This window comes from Taudactylus pleione, unplaced genomic scaffold (genome assembly GCF_031769625.1).
Source record: "Taudactylus pleione unplaced genomic scaffold, aTauple2 ptg000214l, whole genome shotgun sequence".
Lineage (NCBI taxonomy): Eukaryota > Metazoa > Chordata > Amphibia > Anura > Myobatrachidae > Taudactylus > Taudactylus pleione.
The window spans coordinates 8,227,890-8,243,869 of NW_028284616.1; the positions used below are offsets into that span (position 1 = coordinate 8,227,890).

At 44.6% G+C, this 15,980-nt stretch overlaps 1 protein-coding gene across 2 annotated transcripts in view; it reads left to right on the forward strand.

Annotated features, from left to right (window-relative positions):
- TMEM161A (transmembrane protein 161A) overlaps positions 1–7,308 on the forward strand; it is a 31,959-nt gene extending 24,651 nt beyond the window's left edge. For both annotated transcript variants that reach the window (XM_088478429.1, XM_088478430.1), the window contains 5 exons: positions 2,315–2,458; positions 2,701–2,814; positions 3,839–4,013; positions 4,187–4,283; positions 5,274–7,308. In XM_088478429.1, the coding sequence (XP_088334555.1) occupies positions 2,315–2,458; positions 2,701–2,814; positions 3,839–4,013; positions 4,187–4,283; positions 5,274–5,554 (811 nt within the window). In that variant the 3' untranslated portion in view covers positions 5,555–7,308. The remainder of the gene's footprint in view (positions 1–2,314; positions 2,459–2,700; positions 2,815–3,838; positions 4,014–4,186; positions 4,284–5,273) is intronic.
- Positions 7,309–15,980: the final 8,672 nt, after the last annotated feature.

Sequence of the window (15,980 nt, forward strand, 5' to 3'; positions counted from 1 at the left end):
CCTGCTACATCCTGCTCAGGGCCTCGGAATAGGGTCAAGGCACCCACGAGTGTGCTGGGATCCTAGGATATTAATAAAATTCCCCCCATAGGAGCCGTTTTCCCGGAAGCTGCAGCTGTGACCGGCTGCCACAGTTCACTTGGAGAGTAATGATGGGCAGCTAGACGGCAAACTAAGTGCACGGGCAGGGTCCGGTTCGCTCTTTGTGAGCTCCGGTTTTCCTTAAAGGGGGCACAGGAGGCACTGTAAAGGCCCGGAGAATACTAGGTGCTGTAGTTTAAATTAAAAAAAAAAAAGTGCTTACCTGGATAAGAGGCACCACCTGGTAATGGTGGATGTCTTCTTGCCCACACTACCAGAAAGCCTGTGGGAGGTCCTTCTAGGTCAGGTAATTTCCTGCTGCTTCCTGGAGCACTGATTAAAAAAGTGAAGACACCTGCTGCGGCTCAGTAGTCTGGAGGCTGAGGAGTGTGGTATAGTACAAACTGAAAAGTGAAATTTTGTTTTTATTTTTGCCTTTTTAAAATTGCTAGAGTAGTTACGTTAGTTTTTTTGTTGATGTTTGTTTCATTAGATTAGTTAATTTTATATTTTCGTTTTGTTTTATTATAAAAAAAAATATATTATATAATCTCCACCTCCAGGTGTGGCACTCAGTGGGCTCATAAATAAAGCACTTGAGACCAGTCTTTTGAGGTCCATGGGGTTTTCTTCAGCCGTTAGCCAGACTCTCTTACAGGCTCGTAAGTCATCCACTTCTATGACTATTATAGGGTGTGGAGAGAGCTTACATCGGATGGTGTGAAACTGGGAAGGTTTCTGCTTCCCAGTTTCGCTTGCCGCATTTATTTTCTTTTTTACAAGATTAATTGTCCAAAGGCCTTTGCCTAACTTCCCTGAGGGGTCAGGTGTCAGCCTTGTCTATATTTTTTCAGAGACGTCTGGTGTCCATACCAGATGTCGTCAAAACTTTCATGCAAGCAGTATTGCACCAGTCCCGCCTTGGGACCTATTTAATTTAGTTTTGGCTGCTCTCCAGCGGGCTCCTTTTGAGCCACTTGAGAAGGTGGAATTAAGGTGGTTAACTTGGAAAGTCGCTTTTCTTTTGGCAATCTCCTCAGCTCGCAGGGTTTCGGAGTTGGCGGCTTTGTCAGCTAGCCTTCACCTTTTTGATTTTTTTCATAGGGACCGAGTGGTTCAGCGCACTCGGCCATCCTTTATTCCTAAGGTGATTTCACCTAAATCCAGGAGATTGTGGTTCCAGTATTGCATCCACCTGATCCAGATAGTCCTGTCTGGTTTCTGGATGTGATACGATCACTCAGAATATATGTGGATAGGACTTGCGTAAGACAGACAGCCTGTCTTTTCATGACGTCCATAAAAGAGGCTGGCCAGCTTCTAAGCAGTCTATTGCTCGTTGGATTACTTCCACTATCAAGTAGGCCTATATAACCTTGGGCAAGTCGGTAACTGATCTCATTCGTGCACATTCGACTCAGGCTGTGAGTGCTTCTTGGGCAGCTTGGCAAGGTGCCTCGATTGAGCAGTTGTGCATGGCGGTCACCTTGTCCTCCGTGCACACATTTACCAAATTTTATCGGTTCCACACATTTGTGGCTAAAGATGCGACTTTTTTGCTTGCAAGTGCGTAATCCCCCTCCCTCTTAAGGCTTGCTTGGGGAAGTCCAAGCGTCAGTGCTTCCCAGATTGGACGAAAGAGGAAATAAGATTCTGGGATACTCACCATAGAATCAATTCCTCTGAGTCCATCTGGGAATCACGGAGTTCCCTCCCTGTTGTGGGTGATGGATTCTTATGTTCATTTCTTCTTCTCCTTTTGGCTTTGTAGTCAGATAACTGGAGAGCTAGAGAAAGGGGAGGGTATATAAGGGAGGGGGAGTTTCAGTCAGACAATTATTTTTAGTGCCTACTCCTCGGCCCCTCCCTAATATACCAGCGTCGGTGATTCCCAGATGGACTCAGAGGAATTGATTCTACGGTTAGTAACCCAGCATCTCATTTTACCTGCGTATCCATATAGTGATTTGAGGCAAATGCGTGATGTTGGAGCAATGTTGTTCTCACAATATCAGCATACACTCACGCCTTTCTGACGGTACGTCACTTGTATTGTTCCAGCTTCAAATAGAATAGAATCACCCCCTTAGATTTTCATTACATTTTTCCATGACCTTTAAGCCACATTATTTTATTTCAAACAGCATTTGTATTTTTTAGTTGTATGGAAATATTTTATCTGTGCAATGTGCATACTGCTGCTTAAACAACACCTTTTCTTTTTCCTTTCCAGCGTCCCCTTTATTAAACTTGCATTCAAAATTGGGCTGGTTGCCCTTAGCTCTTTCCTGGGTGCTTGTCTGACATTTCCTGGCCTGCGCTTGGCTCAGACTCACTTGGATGCCCTAAAGATGGCGGCAGACAGACCAATCCTCCAGTAAGTTACTATATGCAAAAAATAAAAAAACAAATAGAAATGAAACGGTCACTGAACAAGAAAGTATTGATTTATATATGCATTGAATTTCATATAACCAGAATATCAAGTAGACACATATGAATGTAGTGGGAGAGTGTTCTTAATATTAAGGAGGACTTTTTTTTTTATTTAGTTTTTTAATATTTCTTTCATCTTCTCATATTGGTACCTCATTGTAATCCATGATCTATTTTGTGCAGGTTTCTTCTCCATGCCAGCTTTCTGCCTCCTGTCATTGTGGTGACATTGTGGATTCGGCCAATTACCAGAGATTTCCTCTTGAAAGCACCGATGGGTAAAGAGTCTGTACAGCTGTGAGTAGTAAGAATTAACCAAACGTTCTTGGTACATCTGTTCGTGCTGTGACAGACTGGCACTTGTGAGGAAGGGCTAAACCTTCTGGTATTCAGGTGGTGACTCCACCTCTTCCTCACGTTGGCTAATTCAAGGCCTATTTAAGGCCTGGTAATTAAATTGTGTTTGTTCTGTGATGGAGGAAAGACCAATATCTATAAACCTTTATGTGGTATGCTGTAATTCTGCTATGCTATGATAATGCTATGCTGTGATACTGCTAAACTATGCTACTATGTTATAATATTACTATGCTGCAATACTGCAAAGCTCATGCTGTAACACTGCCTTGTTCCTGCTAAAGCACTACTGTGCTCTGTCAAAACTCTACTTGATACTATGGCGCTACTGTGCTTTACATGGTTCAAACGTTAAGGTATGTAGAGGGAGTTTTGGACCATTTACAGGTGTTAAACAAGCTTCCAGTCCAATGTTCCCACACGAGTCCATCATGAATTCTACAGCTAGGCCTATTCATCTTGCCAGTCATTCTCAGCCATTGAATTCCTTTCAGTATTCGCACAATTTTTCTCCACCATTCAGAATATCCTATATCCTAAAAATACACCCACAATTGTGTCCCATGCTAAATCTACAACCTCCGCTACACCTATTGTCCCACAACTTGGGGCACTCTCCCGAGGACCCAATACCTTGTCTCACAAATATCTGCACCACCTATTTGGAAGTCTCTATTTCACTAAAGTCTTTCTCAGCTTGTCACCCTTTGGGACGTCATGGCAAAGCTGCGCTCCTCTCAGCATCCTGTCCTCTCCAGATACTAATACAACCAACACACTTGTAAACACATTGTCCTTCCACAGCTTATACTTTATTCTCTTTCCCCACACAGGGCTCTATGCATAACTTGTACAGGCTATATACTGGATAGCAGTCATAGAAGTGATAATATCTGTATTTAGTATAATACATATTTGAATACAGGTGGTATTTTATATATTTTTTCCCTATCCATCACTCCAGTATGTCTGACTCTACTTACAACACCATCCGCTTGTGGATCATCGTGATTCTGTGTCTCCTACGCCTCTCCTTGACTCGCTTCCATATGCAGGCATATCTTGGACTTGCTGATAGTTGGGTGGAAAAGATGAAGAGGGAGGCTGGCCGCATCTCCATGCTGGAAATTCAACGTAAAGTAAGTGGCCAGATGGAAATCTGTTGGTAATAAGTATCAATTGAGCTGCAAGAGAGCCTAGGTTTTTACTACATAAATAAGTGCACATTCTTTTGTTGTATTTTATCTTGGTGACCATAAATTATTCTTTAGTGACTTTCTACTAATTCATCTTTTTGTCTCCTCTCGTGCAGATCTCCCGAATCTTTTGTTACCTCACTGTGGTAGCATTGCAGTATTTGGCACCTATCATTCTTACTATTCACTGTGTTTTCTTACTTAAGTCCATGGGTAGGTAAAAATGTAATTTTAAATATTGTGTTGAAGGTTTCTGATTAGATGATGTACAGTGTTTGTTTTAAACCAGTCCATAATAAGTTTTATAAATACAAGTAGTTCAAATTAAGGATCCCAAATCCTATTCAGCAGGGATCAAGTCTACATTAAAGTATTAAACATCTGTTCTGTGCAGACTAAATTATACACAACTGAGTTGTACATTCCTTTTCCAAACTACAGTTAAAAAAAACTATGGGTACTCTCAATGCTGTTAGTGTATTTGCATTGTAACAAAAGGGTATATGCAAATTATCTGCGTATAATAAAGTTTTTGTGAAAAGCAGCCAAAAAAGTATTGTATATAATGCACCACATACTACCAATTAGAGAGCAAGACATAGACCTGTCCCTCACTCCTATTTCTTCCTGCTTCAGTTTGCCAAAAGATAATTGGTGTATTGTGTGGCTAAACTGCAAAGTAAAATGGTCTCAGATATAGGTTAGCGCTTCCACCAAGCAATGTAGCTTATTTGCCTCCTTCTCTTTTCCATAACAGTGATGGCTTTTCCCATTATTCAACCTGAATTAATGATGTTTCGTGTTTAAAACTTGTTATGTAGCCCACCCACTAGGCGATTAAACCTAGCGATGGAGCGATAACGACGGTCGTTATCGCTCCATCGCTTGGTAATCGCCCGCAAATCGGGCAGTAAAAGGTTAAAAACGACCAGCGACGCGCGTGCCCGCTGGTCGTTTTTAACATCAATCATCGCCCGAACATGACTGTCAACCTGACGACCGCCGTCAGGTTGCCACGTTCGGGGATGATTGATCTGCATACACTGAACGTCTGTATGTAATCGTGCCGTCATTCCCCGCATCGTTAAATGAATGGGCAGCATAAGTTTACTAAACACTGTTCTGTGAGTCACTTTTGTTTGCAATTACTAAATACTTGTTTTTAAGTTTGAAATGTGTAATTCTCATCTCTTCTATTTGCAGGTGACTATTCCTGGGGTCTGTACCCAGAGGCCATTGGTGTTTCACCTGTTTTAGACACCCCTCCTGCACCACCCACAATATCGTCTGAAGAGGAAGAAGACTCGGAGGATGTTCAGATAGCTGTGGAACATATAATGGGAGCATTGGGTGCTTTACGAGACCTCTTTTCTTCTATTTTCTTCCGTGGCCTCTTTGGTTTTTTTACTTGGTGGGTCTCTGTGTGCCAGCTTGTCACCAGTTTGTTTGGTTTGTATTTTCACCAGTACCTAGAGGCCTCTTAGACAGCTGTGAGGAAAGATTGACAGCATCTTGATCATTTGGGGATCATAAGACTTCTGTCCAGTGGCTTGTGGCGAGAATCACTGCTACATGTCTTCCTTCACCAATAGCGAAGTCACCTGAATTTTCTCCAGCACTTTTCCTGTATAAGATTCATGGTAACGTCACAACCAAGAAACTTTGAACTCCAGGAATACAGTCATTGTAACGCGTCAGGGAAAGTGCGAGACAAACAAGAGTGGGCTGAATGTAGTGGTCCTACAGGTACTATGCAAAATTACAAATCGTGTATGCTGGATTGAATCTTGAGTGTTCTTCAATTGTGTTTTGTATTGGAACAAGTTTTTTGTTTCACCTACAGAACATTCCACATTTGTTAATGCAGCTGCTTTTTCAGATTTAGCTATATTCCTGGTTGTGGTTGTGTTTTTTTTTTTTTTTTTCTTTTTGAAGTCTGTTTTTAAAGGATGGAATACATTGACAATCTACCATACATATTCTTTAGTATTCAAATTGTTTTTATTGAATTTTATATCCAAACGAGTTTGATAACGTCATTGAATTAAAAACCATCTTAAATAACACCACATTATAAAGTGCCAACATTAATGCTCTTCTGCATGGCAAGTCCACACTTAAAACGATATAACAACATACAGTATATTGAATGATAAATGTGTGGAGGCTCTGCTTGTCAGTAGTAGTCTGACGATTGACGTTAAGTGCACCCATCATCCACACACACCTGTAATGGAGCTAGCTAGTTTGTGGGCAGAACAAAAATTTTCGGGAAGGCAGATAATGAATTCCATGAAGCATACAGATGTGTCCACATACATCTTCTCTCATGCGCTACAAGTTGCGGGTGTATCTGCATGCGAAATGCTATGTTAGTGTCACAGCCCCTGACACTGTAAAGTCGCAATTCACATGCAGATACCACCACAGACGCACACACAATATAGACATGCCGCATATCCTTTAATCAGCAGAAGCTGCTTGTGCGTCCTATTCACATTACTTTGTGAATAAGAAACATTTTAAGGTAAAAAGTCACACGAAAAGACGCTCAGCGCTATAGAGGCATGGCGTGATTATAAGGGCTGTTTAACACGCAATGAAATAAGATATATGTGGACACATCTGTAGTTAATAAAATACCTCACTAGTTCCTAGGTAATTGATAGTGGAGGCATTTATTAAGGCTGAACCAAATATGCCTATCCATTCGTGACTAAGGCATGAGACATGTTTCATATCTTAAGCCTCAGTGAATCTAACTCAGGGGTGGGCAATAAGCGGCCCTCCAGCTGTTGTTGAACTACAAATCCCAGCATGCATTGCAACATTTTAACATGGTCTTAATAGCAAGATATGCTGGAATTTGTAGTTTTACAACATCTGGGGATGCTTATTGCCCACCCCTAATCTAACTGCTAATTGTGAATTTATAGGCTGCAGTCTCCAAAGTGATTTGTTCAGCCCCACAAAATGGCTACCTCCACAATACGTAGGTGACAGGTTCACTGTAATAAACTGTAAATGTGGAGATTGCTGTGCCATCCTTTCTCTAATATTTTAATTATGCAAGTCAAATTAGGACAATACCTAAAGTGACTTAAATTAAAAGAACCTTGACTAAGAATTGCCTTACTAGAATTTTCAAGATGGACTGGTAACAAATGGTTAAACTCTTAAGACAGTTATGTGTGAAAAGCAAAGATATGTTTAATGTAAATAAAAACAAAAGGAAAGAGCTATGGAAATTGTGTCAAATTTTTTTCCAATGTACTGTATTTACATTCATAAAAGAGATGCATAGATTGAGTAAATAGAAATCTGCAATTGGACATACAGAGAAAGAAGTAGACTCTTATTGGACTTACAGTAGTGCTTGAAAGTTTGCGAACCCTTCAGAATGTTCTATATTTCTTCTGAAATTTGGTCTAAAACTACCTCAGATTTTCACATTGGTCCTAAAAGTAGATGAAGAGAACCAAATCAAACAAAAGAGACGAAAAAATTAGACGTGCTAATTTTTCTATTGAGGAAAATGATCCACTATCACATATCTGTAAGTGGCAAAAGTATGTGAACCTTTGCTTTCTGTATCTGGTGTAACCCCCTTGTGCAGCAATAACTGCTTCTAAAACTTTCCGGTAATTGTTGATTTAGTCCTGAACATCGTCTTGGAGGAATTTTACCCCATTCCTCTGTACAAAACCGCTTCAACTCTGTTATGTTGGTGGGTTTCCTCTCATGAACTGCTTGTTTCAGGTCCTTTCACAAAGTTTTGATTGGATTAAGGTCAGGACTTTGACTTGGCCATTACAAAACTTTTACATTTATTCTTCTTTAATCATTCTTTGGTTGAATGACTTATGTGCTTTGTGTTGTTGTTTTGCTGTATGACCCACATTCTCTCTTGAGATGCAGCTCATGGACAAATGTCCTGACATTTAGAATATTCTGGTATAATTCAGGATTCATTGTTCCATCAATGATGGCAAGTCGTCCTGGACCAGATGCAGCAAAACAGGCCCAAACCATGCTATCAACACCACTGTGTTGCACAGATGATATGCTGGTATGCAGTGTTCTCCTTTCTCCAAACATAACGTTTCTCATTTAAACCGAAAAGCTCTATTTTGGACTCCTCTGTCAACAAAACATTGTTCCAATCCAATCTTCTGGCTTGTCCATGTGATCTTTTGCAAACTGCAGATGGACAGCAATGTTCTTTTTGGAGAGCAGTGGCTTTCTTCTTGCAATTCTGCCATGCACACCATTGTTGTCAAGTGTCCTCCTGATGGTGGACTTATGAACATTAACATTAGCTAATGTGAAAAAAGCCTTCAGTTGCTTAGAGATTACCTTGGGTTCCTTTTGTGACCTTGCAAACTATTTAGTGGCCTTGCTCTTAGTGTGATCTTTGTTGGTCGACCACTCCTGGGCCGGGATGCACTAAACGGAAATTGCGGTAAAACCCCTGTTTACCGCATTTTCCATATGCATCAATCTCCTGGCCGCCAGGGTCCGATGCGGAGGGTAACGCCAGCTTTTGCTGGCATTACCCTATAGTATCCTATGGGCTTCTACCTCATCGCGCTGCTATGAGGGATCGGATCCCTCCCAGCACGCCCTGCGGCCTCGGCATCACTCTGCGCAGATGGACTCCCGAGTCTTTAAACCCGGAAGTTCACGGCGCAGGGTAAATCGCAAAGGACAGCTCTTATCGGAAGAGCTGTCCTTTGTGCTGCTGAGCGCATATGTTAGTGCATATGATCAACAGGGAGGTGGTATCCGGCGGTAAGTGTAACCTGATGTTGGTGCATCTCACCCCTGGTGAGGGAAATAATGGTCTGGAATTTCCTCCATTTGTACACAATCTGTCTGACTGTTGATTGGTAGAGTCCAAATTCTTTAAAGATGGTTTTGTAACGTTTTCCAGCCTGGGTGTGGTATAAGAGATAGACCGACAGTAAAACGGGCGACAGTGTCTAGATAAGACACCAGATGTTAGACAGTCAAAAGGTCGACACACACAAATGGCCGACACGTTTTTTGTTTTTTTCTTTCTAGCCCTAATCATTACCCTAACCCTAACCGTCGGGGTAAGTGCCTAACCCTCTGGTAGCTGCCGAAACAAAATCATGTGTCGACCATTTGTACCTGTCGACCTTCCTTCTTACATGTCAACCTTTAGTGTGTCGACCTATTGTCTGTCTAACATCTGGTGTCTACCTAGACATTGTCGACCTTTTTTACTGTTGATCTGCAGTCCGGAACCCTTCCAGTCTGATGAGCATCAACAATTCTTCTGAGATCCTCAGAAATCTCCTTTGTTCGTGGCATGGTACACTTCCACAAACATGTGTTGTGAACATCAGTCTTTGATAGATCCCTGTTCTTTTAAAAAGACAGGTTGTCTACTCGCACCTAATTATCAACCTATAGTTTGAAAATACCTGACTCTAATTTCACCTTCAAAATATCTGCTAAGCCTAAAGGTTCACATACTTTTGCCAAATTTCAGCAGAAATATAGAAAATTCTGAAGGGTTCACAAACTTTCAAGCATCATTACACATGGAGAAAAGATGGTGGCGACTGACTGAAGCATTTGCAGGAAACATTTAAACAGTATGACGGAAGAAATGAAAATCTGAATTCCCCTCCCCAGGTTTTCCTTTCAGCCACACGCTTAATTTAAATTAGTTTATATTAATGCTATGTATTTGCAGTGGTTCATGTGCAACTTGCTCATTTTTATTGATCCAGATTGTCCCCTTCTGTTCCGTAAAGAGCTATATAAATGGCAAAAATGCCCTGGACCATATTCTACTGTATGAGTCTTGCTTCTGTGAGTGCTAAAGCTGAGAGAAATAGTACAGGAGTTTGACTTTATAGCAGTGGCGGAACTAGAGTCATTAAATCCAGTGTCTGTCCAGCCCGTGTGTGTGTTTTTTTTTTTTTTTTTTTAATCACCACCTCACACCGCAACACCCACAGCGGGCCCTGGTGCAAGGCACCAGCTGCACCGCCACTAGTTCCACCCCTGCTTTATAGGCATTTAATAGATATAAGGTTATGTTCTAAGAGCTGATTCACAGGTACTTTCATCTGATGTGAACTTGGCTCTTTCTTCTTCAGGGTCCATAGGGGGTCCACAGGGTTGACCTTTTGGGTATAGGTTGGGAACCAAATCCGGGCACCACACAGTTAAAGCTTTCAGCTCCCAGGATGCACTGGGTCCACTCTTCCTATAAACCCGCCCCCAAGCCAGAGGCACCTCAGTTTAAGTTGGTGCCCGGCCGGAGTCGGTCACCGTTATCGCAGGGGGCTGATTAGCAGCCCCTAAGCTTAATTTTATTTTAAGCGTTTTAATTGTATTTTGCTTTTAGAAATTGTCAGAGTGGCAGTGTCTGACTGTCCATTGGACGTCCAAGCTGCCACTCCACTTTGCCAGCGCCGCGACGCCAGTACAGATCTGGGGATCGCAGCGGGTCTGTGCTAGCCGGACTCTGCGGGCACCCAGGACTGCTGCCGGATCGCTGGGGAACAGGTAAGATCGTGGTGACCCGCGCGTATATGCAGTCTTTGCCTCCGGTCTCTGGGGACAGACCGGAGGCAGTGGTGGCGGGCCTGCCCCCATACTCCGCATGCACACTAGACCACCAGGGACCTATAGTTCGGCAGCGGGAAGCCGGCATCCCGGGTTTAACAGCCGGCCAGGGGAGGCAGCCTTCCCTGTTCAGCGGCTCCTCAGCTCAGCGCGCCTTTCCCAGGTCTGGCGACCCTGAGCTGCTTCCTCCGTGGGCCACGTTTCCTCTGAGGTCTCCAGGCGGCCACTTTATCTCCATGATGCAGCAGCACATCTCCTATGATGGCAACTGGTCCAGTCCCCGTGCGTATCTCACATATTGGGTCAGTGTACACAGCGCTATAGCCTTCCCAGACACTGAATCTGGGCAGTTGAATGTAGTGCCATTTGCAGTATAGTGTGTGTGTGTGTGTGTGTGTGTGTGTATGTATGTGTATATATATGTGACTTAAGCTAGCGCTGACTATCAATACTTTATTCTCTCACCTGTCAGTATATTTCTCTCCCTTTTCTTTACAATCTGCCCTAATACAGGTGTGCTTAGGGTGGTTCTGAGACCTCACATATACTGTATATACTTGTCAATATTTGTGAGGTTGGTCACATACTGTTGCGTGCTGATTATTGCCATATTTTAGATGGAACTGTGTGTTGCATACGCTGATAATGGGTCCTTGCAGCAAATCCTAGCGCCAGTCAGGACCAGTATAGTGCTGCTTAATATTTCCACAATGATTGTTAGATATATCTGACCAGGAAATAGAGCACGATAATGCACCCATTTTTTTTGCTATCCTGCAAGTAATGTGCTGCAGGTGTGAGTACGGAGGATTTGACTCAAGGGTTATGTATACAGTGCCATCAGGTGCCGGGCCTTGCTTTAGTGCGGGCGGTCAAGTCCATCCTGGTTATAGAGGATGTTGAACCTGCACCTAAATAATATCACCCTCAGTTTAAGCTTTAATGTGTCTTCGGCTGATTTCACCCTCTCTGACCAGCGGGTGGATCACATGGTGGAGATCTGGCAATCGCCAGATAAAAGGTATCACAACAGCGTTAGGCCTCATGTTACCCATTGCCTGAGGGTCATTGCTGTCACGGCTGCCGACACTTGAGACTCCTGGAGGGAGGCAGGCCCACTAGTCACAACAAACTGGGGTGGTCCTAGGAATGACCCTTCCATGAAACTCAGTAGCACAGGATAAAAGTAAAATAGAATTTATTCACAAAAGAAATATAATCAGCAAGGTCTCATATAAAGTCTCAAACAGCACAGAGGTTCACGTATGCAATAATAAATATAGGAGAAAATCCCCAAATATATATATGCAGTCTCAAACATATAAGAACTAATGTGGTAGGGAAATCCCAAGTCCAGTATGAGGCTAACACCTCAGGATGGCATTGAGGACCTTTGCCAGGGTAGAACCCTGTAGTAATGGAAATCCGGAGCAGAGCAGGCTCTGCAGTATAATATAGTTCCGGGACAGGACCGAGCCCTGCGGTGCAGTGAGAGATGAAGCAAACTTGAGCCTTGTGGTGTAGTGAAGTCGGAACAGCGTTAAGCCCTGTAAGGTGATGAAATTCCAGAACAGGATTGAGCCTAGGGTTCGGAGCGGGGTTGAGCCCCATGATGCAGAGAAGATTGAAACAGGGTTGAGCCCTGTGATGCGATGAGATTCCAGAACAGGGTTGAGCCTAGGGTTCGGAGCGGGGTTGAGCCCCATGATGCAGAGAAGATTGAAGCAGGGTTGAGCCCTGTGATGCGATGAGATTCCAGAACAGGGTTGAGCCTAGGGTTCGGAGCGGGGTTGAGCCCCATGATGCAGAGAAGATTGAAGCAGGGTTGAGCCCTGTGATGCGATGAGATTCCAGAACAGGGTTGAGCCCTGCGGTGTGGCTAGAGTTCGGAGCGGGGTTGAGCCCTGTGATGCAGAGATGATACTGTAATGGTGCAGTTGACAACTGTAACAAGGATGAGTTCAATATCCACAGGAACAGAAAGACAACAGGCAAAGTAAATAGTGCAGCAAAATTATGAAACCACAGTGATGGAGCAGTAAGCAATACTTAGGCAATAGGAATGCTGGGCTCAGCATTCCTATTGCCTAAGTGCAGCAGGTAACTGGCATCAGAAGTTCATCTGGAATATAACAAAATCCACAGGCACAGCGGGGATCTGGCAGGAGTCCAAGAAAGACCTGAAAGCAACGTTGCACAGCCACTGAGACACAGTAACAGGCTTTATACTAGAGGTCTGTGATCCATAGGATGTCTCAGAACATGTGACCCAAATGGAATCAGGTTTGAAATAATGAGCAATCTAGGAATCCCACAACCTGACGACACCTGGGAAACAGATGATCACTTTAACACTCTGGGCCTGATTCAGACCCGCTCGCAAGCGGGTCGATGTTGCCCAAGTGCGCATGTGCACGACGGAGGTGGCTCAGTCGTGTGCATGCGCGAGACCCAAATAACGACGGCCAAGCCGTCGTTATGGGTCTCACACCAAAGGGGGTGTGCTGTCGATGGTGATTGACAGCACGCCCCCTTTGGCGGGCGTGTCGGGGACGTGGCTGTCCAGACGGAGGCATTCCCATGGGAACGCCTACCGTCTGGGGCCGGCCCCACTGACATCACTAGTGATGTCAGTGGGAGTGCTTTTGGCTCTGATAGAGCCAAAAGCACTCCAGGGCTTGCGGCAGCGAGACTCTACCGCAGGGTCTCGTGGCAAGCCTGATGGTCGCGTTGCTCTTGACCATCGCGACCATCATTTTGGCCGCTCGCTATAGCTGTGGGTGGTTACCCACAGCTATGCGAGCGGCCAGGAGGCCGCTCCAAAAAGGAGAAGGGACGGCCCTGATTCAGAGCGAGCACTCTGTCAGAGCCTCTATCCCCTGAATGAGAAGCATGCCAGCAAGCAGGATAGCTCCTCCAACGACCACAATGGTACTTTGGCAAAAGTAGTCTATCTTTATGTACTGAAATAGTTGCAGTCCTGACAATTGCAAGTAATAGGAATCACCTCCTGCGGTGGATTCTTATGTTACTTGTTTGATTAAGAGCGCTACTACGTCTCCCATACCTGCCCTGACAGATTCTATGAATAAGTAGGTGGTAGCTTTGCCTGAAATCAATATACTTGCTTTCAGGAACTGTTGCCTGTCCAACCATGGCTATCACAGGGGTAGCTAATGCCATTGAGAGCTGAGCTGATGCATTTCTGGACATTTTTCCCTCAAAAGTTTCTGGGGATCAGATGTCTTTTGCTGCTCACATTCAAGTTGCAGTTTCCTATGTGGGAGTAACAACATTGCATGCCAGTCTCCTAACCTACAGGGTTTCGGCCTCGACTGAATCTGCCCGCCATACCCTATGACTGCGCTCCTGGAAGGCAGAGGTGGACTCCAAGATAGGCCTTAAAATGGATTACCCTATAATGGGGAGATCTTGTTTAGCCCTGACCTTGACAAGATTGTAGCAACGTTGGCAGTATCACACATTTCCGCCTTCAGCTACTTCCACTACAAGGCCTCGGACTACATCTGTTAAGTCCTTTTTGTCCTCAAGGAGAGCCTAAAGGCCAGTCCTTTCCTAGGCTGTTGGCCTCCACGAGGGCCGCCATACCCAGAACCAAGCAGACCTGGAACTCCGGACGCCCTGCTTCTAAAACCTGAGGATAAACCTTGAGCCTGATGGGAAGAGATGGGGTCTCTCATTGGTACGCCCTCTAATTGCTCAGACAGCATCCCCAAATGTTTTGCTACAAGGCCCTTCTTCAGACCCAAACAAGGCCTTACAAATCCAGAAAGCTATACAGTCCTTGCGGTAAGCAGAGCCTCACTTTCTCAGTGGGGAACTGGTTATTCTACTTTCTTTCTGGTTCAGAAGCCGAATGGTCCTCATTGGCCTATCCTCTATCTCAAATCCATGAACCAATTCCTAAAGGTGCCTAGGTTCAGGAGGGAACCCCTACGCTCAATCATCGAGCTATGGAACCTGGGGACTTTATGGTATCGCTGGATATTCAGGACGCATACCTACAGGTACCTATAGAGCCCTCTCAACAGCGTTATCTCAGGTTTGCTGTGCCACAGCAACACTTCCAATTTTCAGGCTCTGCCCTTTGGACTGTCCACAGTCCCTCCAGGGTTTACCTGATTTATGGCTTTTATGACAGCCCACCTGTTTGGGGTATCCGACTGCTCTTGTACCTGAATGGCCTCCTGCTCTTAGCAGGATCACCAAGGTGCTTCAAAGCCATTTCCAGATAACCATTGCTTTCCTTCACAAGCACGAATGGTTAATCAACTGGGAAAAAGTCCTCCCTGAATCCCTCACAGGGTTTGATTCATCTGGGAACCCTGCTGGATTCTCAGAATCAAAGAATCCTTTTGACGTCAGACAAGATCTCCACTCTTCAACTACGAGTGCGCGGATGTCTCCACAGTCGACGAGTGTCATTACACTCAGTAATGCGGGTTCTGGAATCCAGGGTGTCTAGTTTCGCAAGGGTGGACTATGCTCCGTTCCATTCCAGGCCTTTGCATAAAAAAACTGATCCTCTCCAGGTGGAACGGGTTTCTCCATCGGACAAAGTTGATGATGCTCTCTCCGGAGGTGCGTCTGTCTCTATCTGAGTGACTATGGCCATCTCATCTAACCAGGGGTTGCCCCTTTTTGGATCCTGTACTGGGTAATCCTTACAACAGAAACCAGTCTCTGGGGCGCAGTGACCGGTCCGCACTCCTTTCGGGGCATTTGGATGTCTGTCAAGTCAACCCTGCCAATCTACTTATTGGAACTTCGAGCTCTTAGGGCCCTCACTCTGGCCTAACACATACCTCATGGTAAGCCTGTAAAGGTTCAGTCCGATGATGTCACAACAATGACTTACATCTAGGAGACACTCAAAGTTGGGCAGCAATGACAGGAATGTCACACATTCTGACATAGACCATGGGTCTCCTCCCGGCCATCTCTGCAGTGTTCATTCTGGGAGTTCTCCATTGGGAAGTGGACTTCCTCAGCAGTCACGACGTGCATCCCGGGGACTGGTCTCTTTTCCAAGAGAGGTTTCAACTCCTAGTGAGCATAGAGGGCCTCCCAGAGGTGGTCCTCATGGCCTCCTGACTCTATCACTCCCTGTTGGTGTGAGGGTCCAGTACTAGAGATACCGAAGCAACCTTCGGTGACGCGTTGTCAGTGAAGTGGACCTTCCAATTTGTGTACCTGTTTCCTCCGGGCTCCCTTCTTCCTCGAGTTCTTCGGAAGTTCAGTCGAGACGGTGGTACTGTCTGGTGGCTCCAGATTAACCCAGAC